General features: G+C 52.6%; 1 protein-coding gene across 1 annotated transcript in view; it reads left to right on the top strand.

The window, feature by feature from the left end:
* The first annotated feature begins 15,608 nt into the window (after window positions 1–15,608).
* EPHB1 (EPH receptor B1) overlaps window positions 15,609–22,171 on the top strand; it is a 285,610-nt gene continuing 279,047 nt past the window's right edge. Inside the window, exon 1 of the mRNA XM_028099078.2 lies at window positions 15,609–15,665. Within this exon, the coding sequence (XP_027954879.2) occupies window positions 15,609–15,665 (57 nt within the window). The remainder of the gene's footprint in view (window positions 15,666–22,171) is intronic.

Raw genomic sequence — 22,171 nt, 5'->3', positions numbered from 1 at the left:
ACACAGACTTCTGCAGAAGTTTGTAGGTGTGCTGATAGCTCAAAGCCTATTTTATTATTGTATGCTAAAATAATGAATTGGTTGATCAAAAATTACAAGAAAAAATTAAATCTCACTGGAGAAATTCTGTCAGCACATTTGTCCAGGCCAGAGCCCTTGCCTGTCTAGACGATGAGTAGGGCAAATGGTAGGCCATGGGCCCAATCGAGCCTATAGCTTGTTTTCATGCTGTAATGGCGATGGCAGATTTACATAGGTCCAGCAGAAACCTTATGGCTCACAAAGCCTAAAATATTTACTCTTTGTCCCTTGACAGAAAGTTTGCCAACTGCCAGCACAGACCATTGTAGTGGACATCATTCAGCCCAGCTCCTGGGTGGTAAACTAAGGCCATCTGGGAGGGTGTGCTCCTGAGCAGCCTGGAGGACGTCCCTTAGACTTGTGTTCTTTCCCAGCCAAGATGGTGTATCACCTGCAGAGGTCTAGGGAATGCAAGCTAAGACCCATTCAATTGTTGGTACTATGGCTAGTGTGTGTAATAAGATCTCAAGTAGTAAAACATATGCCTATCTCTCAATAGTCTTTTGAAGATGTGATAATATCTGTGAAAACATTATTTATAAACTCTAAGGGCTATTTATTAAAAAAAGTATATGTTAGCATCCCCTCAAAAATGAAATACTTACATATAAATCTAACGAGATGTGGATGAGCTCTTTATGAAGAAAATGGCAAAACTCTGATGAACCAAATTAAAGAAGAACTAAATAGAGAGATATTCCATGTTCATGGATAGGAAGATTCAATATTGTCAAGACGTCAGTTCTTCCCAACTTGAGCTATAGACATAACGCAATCCTAATGAAAATCCCAGCAAGTTATTTTATGGACAGAAACGAAATGATTCTAAAGTCTATATGGAGAAACAAAAGACCTTGAACGGCCAAAACAATATCGAAGAGCAAAGCTGGAGAACTTCAAGACTTACCATAAAGTTGTAATCATCAAGAGGGTGCAGTATTGGCAATAGAATACACAAACAGATGAGTGGAACAGAACAGTGAGCCCAGAAAAAAGGCCCCCACAAATATAGTCAACTGATCTTTCACAAAGGAGCAAAGGCAATAAGATGGAACAAAGACAGTGTCTTCAACAAATGGTGCTGGAACAACTGGACATCCACAAGCAAAAAATGAAGGGGCGTGGGGCCGCTTCTAGACACAGACCTTACACTCTTCATAAAAAGCATATGTCTTAATTTTTTATTCAGCTGTTTGAAAGTAATAAGAGGTAATATTAATGAGTGATCATTATGAGCCAGGTGTAATAAACACTTCACAGTAGCATCATTAGATCTTCATACTACCTTGAGAAACAGGTATATTGTACCCATGTCACCAGTGAGAAATCTGGGGCTCAGAGAGGTTGTGTGGGTTGCCCAGGGTCACACTGCTATTATCTATATACCTGGATTAGAACCCGTGTCTTCTGACTTCAACTTCATTGCTCTTTTAGCTGCACCATAGATGGCTAGGTAGGGGTCCTCTCAAGGAGGCAGGTGGGTATTTTCCTCTGCTGATAAGTAAAGCTTTGCATCATTTTTTAAAAGGAAGGGCAGGTGGGCCTAAGGAACATGGCGAAGCATGAAGAAAACATAGCTCAGTTGTCTCTGGCCATTCCTAGCTTTAACCCTGACTTTTGGCTGTTATAAAGTGAAGTTCCATGTCATTTTGCTGAGATGTGAACCCAAGATATGAAGCCTTCCAGGGGCCTTCCAGGAGGGACACAGCTTGCTGTTTGCCATTTACCATCGTTCCATTCGTTACATACATTAGAGCAACTCTTATGATGTGGAGAAATGATGCCCCCTTCCTTCCTGAGAAAGCCAGCTAGTGGTGCTGGTGATGGAAATCAGGAGGTGGTGAAAGAGACTTGACATCGTATAAGTGTACACTTGACTGTATTACTCAGTTTAAAAATTAATAGAAGTCTCAGAACATGCGCGCAGTAGATATTGCCAGTTGAGTGTCCTTGGGAGATGAGGAATAACCATCCAGGCCTCTGGTTACTTCATACGCGCTCTCCCCTCCCACACGCCACAACTGGGCCTTCCCTCTCTGGGTCTCTTAACACATCGCTGCCCTTAAATTCAGGGTCTCCTCGCACAGAGTTAGCGACCAGTCCATTGCAGAGAAGCTCCCTCCCCTGAGAAACTATAGGCTGGCCACCTCACTAGGGTCTTGTTCCCACACTGATTCAGTAACTGGCCCATTCACCCAAACGCGAATGGGCTGATGGTGCTCTTACCCCCTCCTGGACGCATTCCTGCCTTCAGAGAGCCCACAGTGCCCTGAGCTTTTTGCAAGCTCTCACCCCTTATATTCTAAACACAAGATGTGGGGCCTTCTGTCATTGCATCTAGGGACTTCCATGTGTCAGGCACGGAGGTGTTAGTATTCCCAATAAATGCATGGAGTGGGGGCCTTGCCAAGCCTCTGGGAGCTCTGGCTAGACAGGGGCTGGCCCTTGTCATGAGCTTCCCGGGGTCCAGGACCTCGGGCTGTAACTTGGCTTGCACAGAGTCCCCATGCCCCCACTGTGTCCCATGCAGGCAACGTGCTCGGAAGGGGATTTGTTCCCTGTGCCTGTCACTTTGCACTGCGTGGAGGGAAATGGGGCTTTTGTGAGTTCTAAGTGAATCCGCTGGCCCATTGTCTGGGTCAGCCTCCACAGAACTCTGCCAGCGCCCATGAGGACAGGGCGGGGCTGGGAAAGGCCGGATGTATCCCCAGCCAGGGCCGAAAACACTATTCATCCCAGAAACACCCTATTAAGCCGCAACAATGGCACAAAGAGGGGGAGGGAGCAGGCAGAGGGGAGCCGGCAGGAGAGGTGAGGGAGGGGGAGGGAGTGAAGAGGGCCAGGAGGAGGGGGAGCGCAAGGAGGGGGAGCACCCACACAAGGAAGAGGGGCTGCTCCTCATGTCCTTGGGGGCTTGGGGAAGGATTCAGAGCTCCAAGGAGCCACGTTTCTCCTAAGGAGACCCTGGCATGCTTAGTGGGATTCATAAGGGAATTGATAGGGAGATGAAGAGGAGGGTGTGCCCACCAGGGAGGTGAGAGCCCCCTTCCCTCCTCTGTGCTGCTCAAACCGTGTAAAGCATTCGAGCTACATGGTGGGTGCTGTCCCATCAGGACAGTGCAAGTGAGGTGGTGGGGCTGAAAGAAGAGCTGAGGGAACCCGGAGTGTGGGGGAGAGAGAAAACTCAGAAGGTCGTGTCCCCTCATAATCCGAAAGGCTGCGGTGGAGAAAGAGAAGCAGTTGGTGCTGTGGGGGCCTTTTCAGGGGCACAACAAGGGCCCAAGAAAGGAAATCCCAAGGAGCCAGCTTTCTGACAGTTGGAACAATCTGACAAGAAAACAGCCAGCCTGGAAAGGTAATGCGTGGCTTATCTTCAGTGGCATGTAAGCAGACACTGATCAACCGATGAGGGTGCTGTATCAGAGGCTCAAGCTTAGGGCGAAGTATGGTACCAAACTTCTGGAGCTTTTTAAACCTTGAGAGGTTCTGAATTGAGAGTGATGTCCAGATTTAGGGCCCAATCCCCAGTGTATTTGGATAAGAAATGATATGAATAGGCAGATGAAATCTGGACAAGTTATCACGTCCAAGCTGGCAGACACGGAACAGAGCTCCACATCCTGACGCCACTGGACTTGATCTTTTCTCAGTTCAGAAGGAAGAGAACTGCAGGTGAAGCCTGTTCTTTCAGCCAGAAATCTAAGATTGAGAGTTGAGAGGTACCAGCCTCTCAAGGAAACCTCTGCCCCTACCTAGCAGGGAAATGCCAGGCCAAGTTGACGAAGGACTCTCCCCTTGAGCTTCGGCATTGAAGAGGAAATGACTTCCAAGTGCCCCCCGCCATTGCCAATTGTTAGATTAGGAGCTGCACTTCAGCGTTCACTCAGGGAAGAGCCTCAGTCCAGGAAGGCCTAGAGTGATCAGCCACCTCATCCGTCATCCACCAGGGGCACTGGGCAGAAAGATATCCAGGCTGACACCGCATGCTGATGGCAGAGCCAGGCCTAGACCCCAGGTTTCCTCTGTAGTCGAGAGTGCCGTCCTACACCCGGGACCTCCAGGTTATGCTGTCGAATTTGTCCGGTTCCTACAAGGCCAAAGCCCTGGTAGCTGCGGGAGTGTGACAGCTCCTGCCCGGGGAGGTTTTAGACCCCAGACTTGCCCCTGCCCTCCTTCATACCGCGGAGGGCGCATCAGGTGCCCAGAGCCAGAGCAGGAACCGCACTCTGTGGCCACCAGACCTGCTGGCCTCCAGGTGAGAAAACCCAGCAGCATCCCTCGCAGGTCAGCAAGGGAGCTTTGCCTGGAGCTTCAGGTCCCTCTGGAGACATTTCTGCACAAAGACACGCATTGCAAGAGTTTTGCAAGGCTCGGGGAGGACGTTTGTGGCATCGAAACTATTTGGGATCTCGGGAAATTCTGGATGCCAGGAGCCCGTCCATGCTACTGGGAAACACAAATAGAAATTTTCCCAGGGCCCTCTCCAGACACCTTGGTGGGGAGAGAGAGAGGCCTTAGGGGCAAGAGTGACAGGCAGGGCTGGACGGGCTTTCCCTGACAAGGAGAAATGGAGTGGCAAGAGGTCCATTCCTGGGGGCAGGAGACATTCGTGGAGTCCAAGGGGCAGTGCTGGAGGGGCCTTGGGCATCACCCCATTGACCCCCCGCAGCCACACAGCTTGGGGAAGCCGGAACTGTGATCTGGCAGGTAAGAGTGGGCCATTGCCTGGCGGGCTCCTCTTGGGGTCCGCTCTTGGCGGTGCATTGCTTCCACCACTCCGTGCCTCCCTTTGACCTTCTGTGCAGTTAACAGCAGTCACGTGCAATAGGACAGGGTTAGACCTGGACAGATGGCATGTTTCGAGCAGTTCCAAAGCAGTCCTCCAGGACAGGGTGAAACAATGAAAGCAGACCGTGATCGAGGCCTGCACTGAGTGGCGGCTCTGTGTGGGACAGACTTGGTGGCTTGAGTCCTCAGAGAGGCCTTCTGGAGGAAGAGGGACCGGGCTGCTGCCTTGCTGCCTACAGCCCTTGAACCCAGGCCTGATCCACACAGCTGGGCCCATTGGTCAGCCTCCCAATGGCTGTGTATCGCCACTGTCCGTGTGGAGGAGAGTGATGTCACAGAGGCTACAGGACACTGGGCCAGGAAACCACAGAGAAGATGACACAGAACACAGGCCCTACAGAGCTGAGGTGTAAGGGTGGGGCGGGCTACATCTTCAGGGGCAGAAGGAAAGCAAAGTCAGGCAGGCTCTCTGGAAGGGGCGAGAGGGACCATGGCTGGAGGAGTTTGGTGGGGGGTTAGTTAGGGTGGGGTGAGGACAGACTCAATCCGGCGGCCCCGGGTGGCGAGTCTGGGGGCAGCGGTAGGCCAGGCTGGCTCTCTGGAGAGGCCAGTGGGGGTGGGGTGGGGGGGCAGTGAGGAGGCACGAGGCACAGCAGTGTGGGGCACAGCAGACCCAGCACGCTGGTGCTGAGGACAGGGACACCTGGAAGAGGATGTCGGGAAAGAAGGTTAGCGCTTGGTGGCAAGTGTGCTTTGGAGCAGTCCGGAAGGGTGCTCTGGCGGCCCCGGGGCACTCAGCAGCCCCCGTCTGGTCTAGGATATGTCCAGGAGAACGTGAGAGCCTGCCTAGCCAGCCCCGCCCCTTCCTTGTCTGATGGGTGGCCCCTCACCTGGCACATCCCCTGAGCCCCAGCCACAGCCATCCCCCTAGCTAGGGGCCCCGGGTTTCTGTGACTGCTACCAGTGTATGCAGGGACCCCAGGGGCAGTTGGCAGTGCCAGTGACTTCAGAGCGCTACTGTGCCCCAGATCAATCCAGGATGAGGGCACAGGAGGGCCTGGAAGGGGAGGCAGATGGCAGCGCATACCTTCTGATGAACGAGCTCGGGCCGCCATCCATCGCTGGCCTTCATTAGGACTGCAGAGAGTCACTCTGCATGGGCGTGCAGGCGCTCCTCCCTGCTCTTCTCCCAGGGGATTGATGCCCCTGGGTGCCCACATCCCCCAAGCAGTGAGAGGCCCGCTTGCCTTGCGCCCAGGAGAAGCAGGGGGCAGCAGGCTTATTATGCACCATTCTTGCCCGTGTGCCACTGGCACCAACTCATGGGCATGTTGGAGCGGCCGGGGCCAACAGATTTCACCTCCATCAGAACTGTGGTGCCGGAGGGCTGGAAGATACCCAGCTCCTCAGTTTTCATCGTTCTTTGACTGTCTTCACACAAATGCAAATAGCTGAAGTGCTTGAGCGGCATCGGGCTCCTGGCCAGGCCTGCACCGTCAGTCGTGGGTGCTGATTTAAATGATGTCCTTGGATCACCGCATCCCTGTCTTGTTCCCTTTTCTCTCCCCGTGCCTGGTGTGCGTGTGTGAGTGTGTGTGTGTGTCATTTGCTGCTGGATTAGGCAGAAGGGTGTGCCCTGTGTTGTTGTCAGGGAGGAATCAGGGTCAGGAAGAGGTGAGGGCCCGAGAAGCGGCTCAGCTGCAGGTCTGGTTAAAGGCCCCCCAGGATGCCTAGTGGCCCGGGAGTGGATGGGGCAGCTAGCCGGCAGGCCTGGGCCAGAGGCAGCTCAGAAGGCTGCTTTGCCTTTGCCTGCTCACATGATCTGGGCAGTGTGGCTGGTGCCTACAGATGTCTGATACCAGAAAGATCTGGAGATTCCTGGCAGGGGTGGCAACCCCCAGTTTTCCTCTTGGTTCTCTGGCGGTGGCATATTTTCAGGCAGTGGAGGGTACACGTGGATCTGAGAGGGTGTCGGGCCATCTTAAATGATGAGGGAATACAGGCATCAGAATGGGGAAGAGAACTGAGATAGAAGGCAAAGAAGGCAGAAGAAGGAATGTGGCAAAAGAAAGACTGTGAGTGTTTGGGAATTTTGTAGCCCAAATGGAAGGCTTTCAGTTTCCCCGCTTTCCTTGTTCCTGTGTTAGTCTCACTTGGACAGGGCTTCTTCCTTGTTGGAGAATGGCTGTCAGTCCTTGCATGCCCAAGTCCCCCGCCCGTCATTGAGCCACATGGAGACAAGAATTTGTGCTCCGGGTGGGGAGGCCAAGGTGGGGAGCACACAGAATGAGGGGAGGCTGTGCAGGGGCCCGGGGGTGGTGTGGGGGTACATACAGCGTGTGTCTGGGGGTGAGGTGGGGGGACCCACCCAGCTATTTGGGCTCCTTCTCGTTGGCCTTCCCCATTGCTTCAGACCTGACAGGGCCACACAGGGTCGGGCTGGTCCTCAGGAGGAGCCCACAGGATAAGCATTTAGTGAGCTCTTGCAGAGGCTGTGGCCACACCCCAGACCCCCCCATGCATAGTGTATGTGGGGAGAAGGGGGCTGCAGCAAGTGGCCTGTCTGTGTTTGGGCAGGGGGTGGCTGAGGAGAAGCTGGTGTGGCTGGAGGTTGAAGTGTGGCTTCTCCATCAGCAGGGGCTGCCAGGGCTGGGTAGAGCCAAAGCCCATCCTTCGGAGGGGCCTTAGGGTGGGAGACTGGCAGCCGGCCCAGCTGAACAGCCCATGTTCTATCCCCATGCTCCGGTCTGCTGCCCTGTGACCCTTGGCAGAGCCCTCCGAGGGAGGGAAATCTGGACCAGGCCTTTGGGCCTTGCACATGTTCTCTGGCTGTACCCCGTGTTGACTGAGTTCAGATGGGGGGGTGCTGTCCCAACTCCTTGAGGCACATTGCTATGCTGTGACCCATCTACTCCGTGGCTTCCTTCTGTTTACAGTAATTAATTGCACTTTGGGGGCTACTACCCTGATCTATGCATTTCTTAAAAGAGCAAATTTCACAGTTTGTATTTACCATTTAAATGCCTGTTCTGACTCAGTCCGTCAGTCAGCAGATGGGTTGGAGTGGCTCATCTGTTTACTCGGGCTTGTTTTTCTTCCTTACTGGCCATTACAACACATCCATCAGTGGAGACTTCTCTAATAATAGCTTCTCTTACCTAGCAGTTTACACTTGGCAAAGATAGTAAGTGAGGGTTAGCCCAATGCGTGTTGTTAAGCGTACGCGGAGCATCTCTCTGGGCATGGTCTGGCTGGCTCATGGATGCGGGCGGGGATGCCTCTACCCGTGAAGATCAGGCTTTGATGCTCAGATGTGACTTGCTTGGCATGCCAGGACTCCGGAGTTGGTTGGGCCTTTTGCTTAGTGTGGCTGTATTGCTTTTGAACCATTTATGTTGGCACCCGACGGCTAAGATGGGGGCTTCTGTGGAGACATCAGTGAGGAGGTGGTTGCTGTGGTCCCCGTGTGCGGACCACAGAGAGGTGGCCGAGATTGGAAAGGAATGCACAACTGCAGAAGGCACTGCAGAGAAGGAGTCCGTGGGGCATGGCAAATGATGTGATGAGACTGAGGGGGACCAGCTAAATGCCTGAGGCTTCCCTCCTGGGCTCCAGGCAAGGGCGACAGGAAAGTTTGGGTGGAGCGGTGTGCACAAGACAAGATGTGGCATAGGCTGGGCACATGGCATGGGATGTACAAGGTTTCCTTGGGATACTTTCTTGTTTTAGCCTTTTGTCGCTGTGCTGGGCTCAGGCCTGTCCTGCCAGAACCAGGGCCCTTGAGGCTGGGTGGTGCTCTCAACAATTCACATTCAACCAGTTCATCCCAAACCCAGAACTAGCAAAGCCTCTCTCTCCCGGTCTGAGGAGGCAGCGTGAGACCGATTCAAAGGGGTGGGGAGCAGATTCCAGGGAGGCTGGCCTGCACTGGCAGCAGGAGGTAGGGGTGTGGTGGGAAGTTGGGGGTTAGAAGCTGTTGGTTCTGGGACCCTGTCTCAGGGACTGAGGATCCGGAGGGGAGCCACGTGGGCATCATTCAGGGTGGCCTGTGGAGACAGGACACAGCCCTGAGGAAGGTCAGGGAAAAGAGCTGCATGAGAACTCTTCAGGGAGGCTGGGCTGCCATGATGGGTGGAGCAGGGCCGGGGCAGGGGGGTGGGGAGCACGGCAGGAGCTGGGGTGGTGGCTGGAGCGTGTGGGCTCCAGGTGGGGCTCAGGCTGCCTTGCTGAGTCCAGGTCTCCAGGGCAGCACCCCCGGAGAGGCAGAGGGCCTCACTGTGGTCAGGCGTGCCCAGCACATTCTTGTCCCCGGCACACTCTGGTTGTGGGAGTGGAGGAGACTGTTTATCACATAGCCTATTCTGCCAGTACGAACTCAGGCTTAGGGCAGGGTGTGTGTGTGTGTGTGTGTGTGTGTGTGTGTGTGTAGGGGGTGGTGATCCCTGTGCTGTCCTCAGCCAGGGGATGGGGAAGGAAGGAGGGAGTGCCAACCATGTGCCAGCCTCCAATACCCCTGTCATTTTATTCAGTGCCCACAGCTGTCCCTGGGATTTCCCCCTTTCCTGCCATTCACTGAGGCTGTAAATGCAGATTTATCTGCACAGTAATTTGATTAATTTCTGTCCCTGAAAGCTCCCTGAGGGTGGGATGTCTTTCTACCCTCTGTTCCGTCTCTGATGCCTGCGTGGAGCTCACTCTGCCCTCAGGAGTTGCTCAGACAGCCTTTGCTGAATGGATCCCGGAGCCACTTTATATCATCATGTTTCGGACCTCTTCCAAGCGTCCTAAGCCCTTGTGAAGGCTCTGGGAGGGAGATGGGGCTGCAGTGAGGCGCCCCTCAGCTCCTTGCATGTGCACAACCACAGCTTGCTTCTTGCAGCTGCACCACGGTGTTGGGCTGCACGAGTTCTGTGGCCCCGGAAGGGCAACACAGGGCAATGACCGCATGGCTGTGCTGGCTCTTCTGCGCTCTGAAGGTCCATGTCTCCCTCATCAAACACACACGAGGCCCTGCTCCGAGAAGGCCCCGCAGCCCCGATCCCACCTGTATATGTTCTCGTGTAGTGTTACATGCGGAAGGACATTGTAAATATTTTCAGCGGAATGATCAATGTCTCTCCAAAAAGAATGGCAGAGCTGTAAGGAGAGGGTTTATTTATCTCTCTCTCACCATGATGGATATCTAATTCATCCCCAGTGTCAGTACATCCCAAGTTGCCAATCCAGACAGAGAGGGGAGCCGCCTGCAGGGCCAGGTAGCGGCTACCTCTTCCTCCACACAAAGGGCTCCGAACCAGCCCCCACCCGGCCCTCCAGGCACCGGCCCCCAGAGTTGGAGCAGGCACCCTGAGGGTTGTCATATCAAAGCCACTGCAAGGAAATTGTTCCCTGGGAGCATGGGGTCTCTCTGCCAGGCTTCTCTGGGTGCCTGGGTCCTTGGGTTCTTGCCAGTCTAGCCAGCTCTCGCCAGAGGCCCCCTTCTGTCTCCCCTCATGGCCTCCCCTCCATTCTTGCTCAGTCTTCCTTACCCTCTCCTATGTTTGGGGTGGCTCCCACTTCGTTCCATCAGCCTGTTTCTGCCACTGCCCTTGTTGCGCCGGGGAGTTGCTCTGATATCTCTGTCCCAAGAGCCCGGCGGAGCTCTCCATCCTTCCCTCCTCCCCACTGCTCACCACTACCCCGGCCACCACAGCATCTTCCTTTGCATCTCCAGGCAGCCTGCATCTCCTATCCTCCCTGTTGGGATGGGCCCACTCCATTCCCCACATGCAGAAGAACCCCCTGCATTCCCTTCAATTTCTGTCTCCTTCTCACGGGCTCGGCCAGAATAGGGTGCCAAGTGTGACTTTGCTTCTTGTCCCTCCCTGGACTAGACTCCTCTGATTGGCTGTTGTATCCTCAATGTGTTACTCCTTGGTCTTTACAACAAGGCAAGGAAGAAGGTAGATGAGATATTATTAGATCTATAATACTGCTGAGTCTTACAGATATCTTATGGGCGTCTTACAGATAGCACCATTAGGGTTTTTGCATAGCTGAGGAAACTGAAGCTTGGAGTGATTAAGTGATGATGATGATGATGACGATGATGATAATAGCATATTTGCAGTGTTTTATCTCCCCCCCCCCCCGCAGTCCTGTGTACTAGCTCCATTCTGCAGATGAGGAAAAAGGGAGGGAGAGATTAGGAGGTGCAGGGAGATGGAGGGAGGGAGGGAGAGAGAGAGAGAGAGAGAAAGGAGGGAGAGAAAGAGAATGGTGGAAGAGTAGGACCCGGACCCAGTCTGCAGCACCCCCGCTCCCCCCTCTGTGCGTGGCCTTCCCAGAAGCATTCCTCCCTCCCGTGGACGGTGAGGACTGGCTCCCAGAGGGCAGAGGCCAGGAGGTGGGTGGAGGTTCCAGAGTTGCGTCCCCTGTAGGCATCAGATCTGACAGCAACACATGCACCTCCAGCTGGTTGGTCCCCACGCCCCTGTTTGAGAGCAGAAGTGATGGTAAATATTTAATTGTGCTTCCACCATAACTTTCTGCCAGGGCTCTCAATATGCTTTATAAATGCAAATGAGTGCTCTTTTCCTCTCCAGGGAGATGTAAACCTCCTCGAATCACTTTTATTCAGCCCCCACCAGAACGTAATGCCATAATCAGGAGCTCTCTGTGCCAGAAAAGAAACTGCCCTTAATCATATCGAGTGGACAGTTTATGGTTTTGTGGCCTTCTGTCTCCACAGCGGGCGGGACACAGAGAAATGGATTCCGCTTGCTGCAGCTTCTGTCCAGTAGGGTGGATGGAAAACATTATTTAGAAACAGTTTCAATTATAGCCCCGGAGCAGGTGACTGTGAATATAATGAAGTCTTAGATTATATTAATGGGGTTAACAGGACGAACTAGTCCTTGGAAGGTTTAGAAATAAAGGTGAATTCTTATTTTTGATTCTGGACTCTATCTCCCTCGCTGCCTGCTTCCTCTGTCTCTTCACCACTACATCAACTTGGTCCCGAGGTTAAGGCGGGGGTGATGCATTATTCTGGGGGCTTTTGTGGCTTCTTGGATTTATGAGCAAGGCCCCTACCCTGACCCCAGGGCTCCAGGAGAGCCCCTGGAAGCCCAGATGTGCCTGGTGGGCGGCACCCTGGGGTTTGGAGTGGTGGCCTCAGGGTGGAAGGCTGTGTGACTTCACAGAAAGCACTGCACCTTTCTGTGCCCCGGTCCCCGACTCTGTCAAATGGGTTCGCTGGCTCCTGTTCCCGACCCACCTGGCCGAGGCATTTTAATCATGGAGATGAATTTCTATAGAGTCTCAAGGAGTGTCTTCAGAGAAGCATGTTATGTAAATTCGGTGTGTCATTATGATCATTACTAGTGCGGTGGAGTGGAGATGAGCGGGGGGAGAGGGAGGGTTGCTCCAGGAAGGGCCCGGCCTCCCCAGCTGTCAGAAGAATCAGAGGAGAAAACAAACTGGAGAAGTCTGTTCCAGTGCTTGCCTGCCTTCAGATAGGCGCAGGGTAGGACTCTCAGCCCAAACCCAAACTCGAACGGGCAAGAAAATACAGCTTTGCTGTATTTCCTTTACTCCCCTCAATTTGCCTTTTTTAAAGCCCCTGTGCCCCCCTGGGAGTGGCAGAAATGTCACCGAGGTTATAGGCAGGCTGTGTGGTGCCAACTTGTGGAGGAAGCTGCCTCACTGGCCCTGTTAGCTTCTGTCCACACTGGCACCCACTGAGACACCCCACACCCCGTCCGACCCTTGCTTATATTCCATGCAGGGCACCTCTGGGTGGTTCTGGGTCCCCTTCATTAGCCCCGATGGGAGGACCTAAGGCTCCCTCTGCTCCGTCCAAGCTGTGTCAGCCTGGTGCGGTGGCTCGCTGCAGCGTCCCATGCTGGCATGCTGGATGTGCAAGGCCCTGTCACCTTGACAGACTCCCACTATCCCTTCTCTGGGGTGGGGCGCTAGGAGACGAGAGCATAGCGAACCTGTTTTCTCAACACAGCTCCTCATGTATCATTTCGATTTTCATTCCCTCTGCCCTGCCCGTAGTGTGGCTTTCTTCCCAAACCTTTGGTTTATGTCAGGAGTCCTTCTGTTTCCAAAGGGGCCCACAATTTTATAATTGTGTATTCTGCAGTCATGTCTCCTGTCTCCTGCCTGAAGCAGCGAACACAGAATAGGGGTGTTCAGGAGAAAATGGAAACAGAGGAGGGAAAAGCCAAAATGACGTATGTATATTTCCCCCTCCTGTGTTTGTTGAGCACCTATGCAGCTGGGGGGTTCCTTTGATACATGCCCTGGGAGATCCAGCTGGATAAGACACCTCTACCAGCCTAAACAGCACCATTGTGTGAATTTAAAAAGGTGCCCCTCTGGAACAACTGGATATCCATGTGACAACAACAATTGTACATTTGATTCATACTTCCCACCTTACGCAAAAATGAACTCAAAATAGATCACAGACCTAGGTAGGAGAAAAATCTTCGTGACCTTGGGTTAGGCAGAGATTTCTCAGTATGACACCAGACCATAAAAGAAAAAGTTGATAAAGTGGACTTCATCAAAATTTAAAACTTCTGCTTTTTGAAACACACTGTTAACAAAAAAAGAAAAACAAGCTGCAGAGTGGGAGAAAATATTTGCAAAGCATATATCTGATAAAGGTCTAGCATCCAGAATACATAAAAAGAACTCTCCAAACTCAATAATAAGAAATTTGAAACTTGCAAAATCTTGAACACACTGCACCACATAGGACATGTAGATGGCAAGTCAGCATGGGAAAAGATGTTTAACATCACTCATCAGTTAAGGAAATGAAAAACTACAATGAGATACTACCACATACCTGTGAAGATGGCCTAAATGAGAAGTGACCGAGCACACGAAATTGGTGAGGATGTGGAGGGCCTGGAGTGTTCATGCACTCTCATGGATAGCCCCAAACTGGGAGCCGCACATGAATGCGGGGACAAATTGTTGTGTGTCCATACAATGGAATTCTACTCAGCAATAAAACAAGATGAACTGCTGATGCACACAACATGATCAGCTTTTTTAAAGATTTTATTTATTTGTCAGAGAGAGAGCATGAGCACACGCAGGGGGAATGGCAGGCAGAGGGAGAAGCAGGCTCCCCGCTGAGCAGGGAGCCCGACGCAGGGCTCGATCCCAGGACCCTGGGATCATGACCTGAGCCCAAGGGGCAGATGCTTAACCGACCGAGCCCCCCAGGCGCCCCTGATCAATCTTTTTTTAAAATAAGATTTATTGATTTATTTGAGAGAGAGAGAGCGTACGTGTGTGCAGGGGGAGCGGAGGGACAGAGGAAGAGGGAGAGAGAGAGAATCTCCAGCAGACTCCCTGCTGAGCATGGAGCCTGATGCTGGGGGCTCGATCCCACGATCCTAAGATCATGACCTGAGCCAAATGAAGCCAAGAGTCCGACGCTTACCCGAATGAGCCACCCAGGTGCCTACAACATGATCAATCTTGAAAAAAAATTATGTTAAGTGAAAAAAGCCAGATAAAATATAGTATATATTATATTTATATAAAATTTATATAAAACTGTAGAAAATCCCAGTTAATCAATCTGGGGCAGGAGCAGGAAGAACGGAGGGTTTACAAAGGGACAAGGACACCTCTGGGAATGATGGCTGTATTTGTTATCTTGATCGTGGTGATGGTTTCACGTATAAACATATGTCAGAACTTAATCGAATTGTATGCCTTAACTGTGCGGTTCACTGTATGCCATTTCTACCTCAATAAAAAAAAAAAACCCAAAGAGGTTTTTGGCTTTGCTGGTCAGGAGCTCATGAGCAGCTCTTGGGGAGCAGTTTCCATTGAGAGGTGGGGGCTGACAGCAGTCAGCAGTAGACTGAAGAGAAAAAAAAGGAAGGGGTGCCTCGTCCTTAGGACGCGTCACAGCTGTCCACCAGAAAGCTGTCCTCACGAAGAGCAAGTCTGTGGTCACTACGTGCCTGGTGGTCTTGGTGTATGAACTGTAGCTACAGTCACGGCCCCCAGGGGCTCACAGCTGAGTCGGGGCGCGCTTTCCCTTACTGGCCAGGGGGGATCAGTAACCAGGAAGCAGGCCACAGGGACCTGGGATTTTATGCATTTGTGTGAGCCCCAGCTGAGTCTTGGAAGAAGGGGTGGCATGGATCTGGGCCTAGTGGCAAAGGCACCTGTAGGGAGGCTGAGTCTTGGGAGAGTAGTTGGGGCCAGGGGAACTGATGGGACACCACCCACGGGTGTCAGCATGGATGCCTGAAAGGGAGGCAGGGGACAGGGGTGGGGAGAAGTAGCGGCAGTCAGATGAGGCTGGAGAGGGACCCCAGTGGGGAGGAAGAGGGCAGAAAGACATGGCCCAGGAAGGCCAAGGAATGAATTAAATTTGGTCCTGGGTTGGCATGGCCCTGGAAGAGCCTCTCGAAGAGTATGCTGGGAAGAAGCCATGTCTGGGAGTAAAGTGTATGGGCAGGTGATTTCATCCCATGCAGGCGGCTTTTGGGCTTTCAGGGAGAGAACAATGGCTGCAGCACCAGGACACCTGAGGTCTGAGCCGTGGCATCCTGATGAACCTCTTCCTCTCTCTGAGCCTCAGGCTTCACAAAGGGGCCCAAAGCTCCTAACACTGACATTTATAGTCATAAGTAACCTCGTAAGCATAAGGGCCACTGTCTAGCAATCCTTCAGACTCACCAGATTTTCTCTTTTGACCCACAGAAACTTTAATGGACACCAGGACAGCTACCGCAGAGCTGGGCTGGACAGCCAATCCTGCATCAGGGGTGAGTGTCAACCGTCCATCCTTTAATCCTGCGGTGCAGTCCTGGGCCTGTAGGGTGGCTGGGGGAGCAGAGCCTGCCTAGAGCAGGACCTTTTGGGAGGTAGAGTGTAGGTGGGAATGGCTGTGTCCCCTGCCCATCCACAGAGAGGTAGCGCCAGGGGTCTCAGACCTGAGCTGCTCCCTGGCGTGGTGATGCAGGCCATCTCCTGACACAGTCCTTTGGGGAGCTGGCCCCTGGGTGACGAGGGCTGTACCTGTGTGGGGACAGGGGCACTGGCCAGCAAGAGCTGGGCACTCAGGCCAGTGGTGCTGGCCCAGGTCAGAAATCTGTGATGCCTACAGGGCTGCCAAGACACAAGGACTTCAGAAGGAGCCGGAGGTCAGAAGGGCTGAGGCTTCCTTTCACCTGGAGCTTGCCTTAGAGAGATATTCTTGATTCATTTGTTCAGTGTTCATGCCCCTGGCCAGACCCTGTTAGCTGTAAGAATGGATCAGCTCCGAGGACCTCATGGCCTCCCATGGGTGTGGGGACCACCATATTCACGAATAGGCTAAAGTACATCTCTTCTCTGTGGCAGTGGAGAGATCAACAGGCAAGTATGGCCCAGAGCTGGGAGTGAGGAACTTAGGAGGGACACATGAGCCTTTGCAGAGAAGGTGCATGCTAATTGGGGTTCACAGAATGTGTAGGGGTTTGACAGGTGGTGAATGGGGAGTCTGCAAAGATATTCCAAGTAGGAGCCATAGTCGATTGGAGGGATAGGGTCATGAAAAGACACGAGAGAGGGGAATCTGTGTTTCTGGAACGTGGCAGGGTATGGACGGTGCTGTGGTGGGGCTGGGGTGTGGGTTGGAATGGGGCGTGGTGGTAGAGGACGGTGCCTGCCATGCTGAGGCAGCCTTGGTCTATTCTATCCTGTAGGTAATGGACAGATCCCAGGAGGGAGAATAACATGGCCATGCTTGCTGATAGGATTGCAGGGAACAGTTGAGAGAAAGCACTTAGGAGCCTCTTCCAGCTGTCTTGGGTGGGTCAGAAGGGTGGGATGAAAACAGGATACTTAGAGGGCCATTGGAACAAAGCAAAAGCAAAAGCATTGACAGCATTCGGCAACCGATGGACTGCAGGGGGATGGAGCGGGAGACAGAGGAGGAGAGATGACATTCAGGAGCCTGGCCTGGGTGACTGGCTCGCTGCGGGGCTTAATCACCAAGGGAGTGGGCAGGAGAGTGAGTGGACTCTTCATCCCAGCGAGGGGGCCGAGTCAGCTGGGGTGGGGCGGCCCACGCCTCCTCTCTCCTTCCCTGCCCTTGGTGGCCTCTAGCCCAGAGACTGTCTACACCCTGTGGTGCCCATCACAACAAGGCACAAGGACTGTCGCCCACTTGTGCTGTAGGGACAGTTCTCAGTGGGCGACTAGGGTCCCAACAGGCTGTGCATACTGCCCGGCTCTCACCGTACCCCTGTCCGCCAACACTTACAGAATGTCCCCGCCGCCAGGAACTAGTGTCCTGTCTTGGGGCAAGAAAGCAAGGATTAGGTTGGGTTGGCGTTTTCCAAAGCAGGGCCCGGGGCAAGGGCCAATGCTGTCCACACTGCCCATGTCCCCATCCTGCTGGGAGTACCGTGGGCTGCTAGGGAGCCTTTCCCACTTCTACGAGGGACTTCATGCAAAGCCAATGAGGCAGCCACTTTTCAGGCTGCTGGATATTAAGAACTTGCGACTCTTTTTACAAATTACATTATTGTTTGAAGGCCCGTGTTTTTACAAGACGTCGACATGATTTATGGTTAATTTTCCCCTTGATTTTTGTATACACCACCTGTCTTCTTTAAACTTCTGCTCTCTTTTCCCAAGGAAGACTGTCCTTTAGGAAAACACTCAAAGTCAAGTGGTGCCCTTTAGAGACAGCAGCTGGCGGGGCTACTCTGTGCTTGCCCTCCCACTGGTTAGTAGCCAAGCTCAGCTGCCTTTCCCTGTGCTTTTCTCTCGAGAACATGTAGCCAGGTAGCTCTTCTCTTGGTACCCTGAGCAGCTTCAGAGCCTGGCTGGTTTCTAGTGAGTGGTGAGAGTGTCAGCCTGGCCCTCAGCCAGGGTCAAGAGGGAGGAACAAGGACTATGGTTCCATCGCAAATCCTCTCCCCATCTCCCTCTGTTCTCATCCTAGACAGTTGCTCCCAATTCTCTGAACACCCCAGTGGCTCCCAACTGTGTGTGCCTAGCCCATATTGCATTGGATGCTCATGGGCATGTTGATCTAAGCCTGGTCTGAGCAGAATTCATCCTTTTGTCCTTCTCCCACCACGTTCTAAAGGCCAAACACTGGAGCGATTCTTCTTTGTCATTTCCAGGCCCGTCTGCAGGGACACCTTCGCTGCATCCCCGACCATGCTGGGTCCCCATCCCAGCTCCACCGAGGGCCAGGGAGCTTTCCTCAATAGCACTGTGCACAGTTGCAAATTTTGCATCTTTATATGTTGGTGTTGGATTAATGTCTATCCCCCCCCCCCATTTCTATCATCTCTTTGGTCATACCGTAGCCTCCAAGGTAGCTGGGATTCTGCCTCTTTGTTCACCACTGGAAACTGACACCTAGTTCACCACCTGACTCGGCTACTTGTTGAAAGCTTCTGACTTGGGCAAGTGGGTGGATGATGGTGCCGGTCTCGGGGTTGGGGGACACGGGAGGGGAAGCAAGCTTGGGCAGGAAGAGGCTGAGTTCAGCATGGGACCTGGGGAGTTTAAAGGGCACCCACGGGTCAGGCTCTGCCAGCACTTGACTTGTGGGCAGTGGAATCAGAAGGCAGGCAGCCTCATGTCAATGGGAGGGGAGCCTGGGGCATGGCTGCAGTCTCCCAGGGAGTGTCTGGAGGGAGGAGAGGTGATTGCTCTGGATGGATAACCTGCATTGAAATGCTGAATACAGAAAGAGGAGCCTGGAAAGGGGACTGAGAAGGTCTGGCTCAGGAGGCAGAACACCAAGAGCTGGTCCTCTTACAGAAGCCAGCAGTGTGTCAGGGAGGAGGGGGCGCCAGAAGTGGCAAGTGCTGCTGGGGGTGGCATGGGCTCAGTTACAAGGCCCCTGCTGGTGACCCACGTGGAGGGCTTCGCAGGGGACAGGAGTCGAAGCCAGAAGGCAAGAGTTGAAGATCAGTGGGGGGTGAGTCAATGGAGACAGCACTTTGTGAAGGGGAAGGAAGACCGAATGTGGGGATGGAAGAAATGGGGCTGTGGGCACATTGGCCTTTCAGGGAAAGGGACTCCTTTTCTGTGGAAATGGCAGGACAGAGATAAAGGCCTTACAGAGAGATGCGGGTTTGGTGACAGAAGCCATAAAACAGAAAATTCTTTCAATGTTCTATCTTCTCACTGCGGTTGGAGGCCGGGTTTGGACAGCGAGGGTGGGGGGCCTTGGGCAGCAGGTTTGAGGAGGGTGGGGCAGGTTTGAAGGAACCGCTGCTGTCGGAGAGCTGGAGAGAGGCTGGCGTGTTTAGAAGGAGTGTGGCCAGGCCGCGGCGGCAGGCCACGCGTTTGGGACGCCCCAATCAACAGGCCCCCTTCAAGTGCTGACCTTACGGGACGTAGTGCGCTGGTGGGATCATCCTGAGGTATGGGTGCAAGAGCAGTGGGCCTGGAGGAGTAAGGAGCTGAGGACATCGGCCAGAGGAGGTTGGCGTCTTATATCGTGTGGGCTCTGTGTGGGTGGGCAGTCCAATTCCTTCCCACAACTGGCAGTTCTCAAGCACAGCAGTGAAGACACCCAGCGAGCTCCATAAAAGGAAGGGTCCCATGGCCTCTCCCCGGGGAGCGCACCTCACAGGCCATGCACTGTGGATAGGCCAGTTGGGCCCCCTGGCAGAATGATGCTTCTTCTGGTCAAGGCCAACTCAGTTCCCTGGGGACGCCCAGGCTACCAGAACACAGAGCCCACACATTGTTTTCAGCTATATTCCTGGCAAGTGGATTGTAATATTCCATGTCAGAAACAGAAAGTGTTTGTGCTCAAAAGCAAAATGTTTCTTTCTGATCTAATTGCAATTTAATTCAAAGCCTTTAGGTTTAACCGGAATCAGAGGCCACCTGGTGAGCAGAGGGAGAAAGTAACACTTATAAAGTCACAAATGCCGGGGAGGAGCTCAGCTCCCAGCAAAGGGTATCCCGGGGACCCTCACAGGTGACACGGGTGACCCCTCCCTCGGGCTGGCTTCATTTATTTCTCCCATGACCTTGCTTCCAGCCCTGCTACAAAATGTGCCCTGACCTTCATGGTTCAGGGCCTCTGGGCAGTGGGGGAGTTCAGGGAGGCCCCACAATAAACACTCAGTAAGTCCCCCCTCCCTCCCTGCATCACTCTCTGTCTCTCAGGTGTCAGCTCTGTTCTCGTCCCCTCGAAGAGCCCTCCTGGACGCTCCTCTCCACCAGGGCTCAGTAAGGTGCCCTCTTCCTAAAGCCCAGAGGGCTTGGTGCTGACTTCTGACATACTCTCCTCCGCTTCTGACATACTGTCCTCTGCTCTGTTGATGTGTGGTCTCCCCCACGGGCCAGAGGATGGAGCAGCTTTATCTCTGTACCCCTGGTGCCCAGCACTGGCCCAGCAGTGGGTAGGCTCCAGGGGATAGACTCCAATAAATGTTTGTTGGCCCAATAATGAGGAGCATTCTTAATACTTCTTGTATCTGCAACCCAGGGCTCTGAACTTAGATGTTCAATTCAGGTTTATTGTAACCCAATAAAATGTTTGTTTTAGGCCTCTCAACACCCGATTGGTTGTCAGTATCTTTTTATTTTTTTAATTTTTTTAAAAGATTTTATTTATTTATTTGAGAGAGAGGGAACACAAGCCAGGGGGAGAGGCAGAGGGAGAAGCAGGCTTCCCGCGGAGCAGGGAGCCCAACGCAGGGCTCAGTCCCAGGACCCTGAGATCATGACCTGAGCCGAAGGCAGACGCTTAACTGACTGAGCCACCCAGACGCCCCTGTCAGTATCTTTTTAAAGAGCTTACCTGGTGATGGAAATGGAGCCAGGTTTCCTCAGGTGATGATAAAGGAGACCAGGGTATCTACCAGAAGGGACCAATTGTTCTCAGATGCTGGGGGATAGGCTAGAAAAGCAAGGCCAGGTCCCTCTGAAAGGAAGGCTTATTCCACTTGCTTATTGGGAATCCAGCCCTAGAGTTCTTCTACTTTCCAAGAGTTTTGCCAGGGCTCCCTGGCCCTGTGCACCTGGGCCGCTGGTGGCCTCTGTGTCCATGGGACATGCGGCCAGAGTGTGAACATCTACTGGAGTTATCTTCAAAGTGCACTCCATGGGCTTCCAGACTCCAACTCCATCTGCACTGCCCTCGGGAACCACCTTCATGGCCTGTGACATACTCTGTTCACTACTTTAATATTGGCAACTCTTTATCATGGGAAGTGGAATTTGATGGAGGAAAAATGGAAAAAGAAGTCCAGAGCCAACCCTGATGAGCCTTCAGGATGAGCTAGCTGGCTGTGTGTGCCTTTATATATGTGTGTGTGTGTACATGTGTGTCTGTGTACATCTATGTGTATGTATGTGTGTATATTTGTGTGTATATATGTATATGTGTGCATGTGTATATACATGTGTGTGTACATGTGTTTGTATATATGTGTGCATATGTGTGTCTTTGTATGTATGTGTGCATGCATGTGTGTGTATATTTATGTGTGTGTATATGTGTCTGTATATATGTATATGTGTGTATATATGGTCATCTGTGTATATACGTGTGTGTACATGTGCACATGTGTATATATGTGTGTGTATGTGAGTATAGGTGCATCTCTATATATGTGTGTGTATGTGTCTTTGTATGTATGTGTGCATGCATGCGTGTGTATTTATATGTGAGCATGTGTATATATGTGTGTATATGTGTCTGTGTATATGTATATGTGTGTATATATATGGTCATCTGCGTGTATATGTGTGTGTGCGTGTATGTATGAAGTTAAATGAGTTGATTCATTTCATGCCCCTGCAGGCAGTTCCTAGAGTTCTGAAAATACCTTAAATGATGACGGGAGGGTTATTGGACTTAGTGGCAGAACTTCCAGAGGAGGCCACCATGAAGGGAACAACATGCATTTGAATGCGTGTGTCTGGTAAACCAACTCAGTAAGTCCCGACACAAGAGACACGTTTGCGAGAGCAGGAACAAGAGGGCCTTACTGCACAGCCACTTCTTGCTGGCCACCTGTGGACCCTCGTGGACCCTCGGCTGTCCCTGGCTGCCTCGCACTCCCTGTCTCTCAGTCCTCCAGACACCCCCGCCGGCTGCCCTTATCATGGGAATAAGGAAGGCATGCTCAGGAGAGAAATCCACTCTAATAACACCCCATTCGTTCCAAGGCCACGCAAAATCAATTGAAATTTGTCTGTCTGATGGATGAGAAGTTCTGGAGGAGCCCTGAAGGCTCCAGGCCTTGGCATCAAATAAACTGTAGCTCCCAGCTCTGTGATCTTGGGCTGGGAGTTGAGA

Source organism: Eumetopias jubatus, unplaced genomic scaffold (assembly GCF_037043125.1).
Source record: "Eumetopias jubatus isolate StellerSeaLion01/CBP00866 unplaced genomic scaffold, mEumJub1_p1.0 scaffold_1, whole genome shotgun sequence".
Taxonomy (NCBI): Eukaryota; Metazoa; Chordata; class Mammalia; order Carnivora; family Otariidae; genus Eumetopias; species Eumetopias jubatus.
Note: the sequence above shows the minus strand (reverse complement) of the source record. Positions and strands in the feature narration are given on the sequence as shown.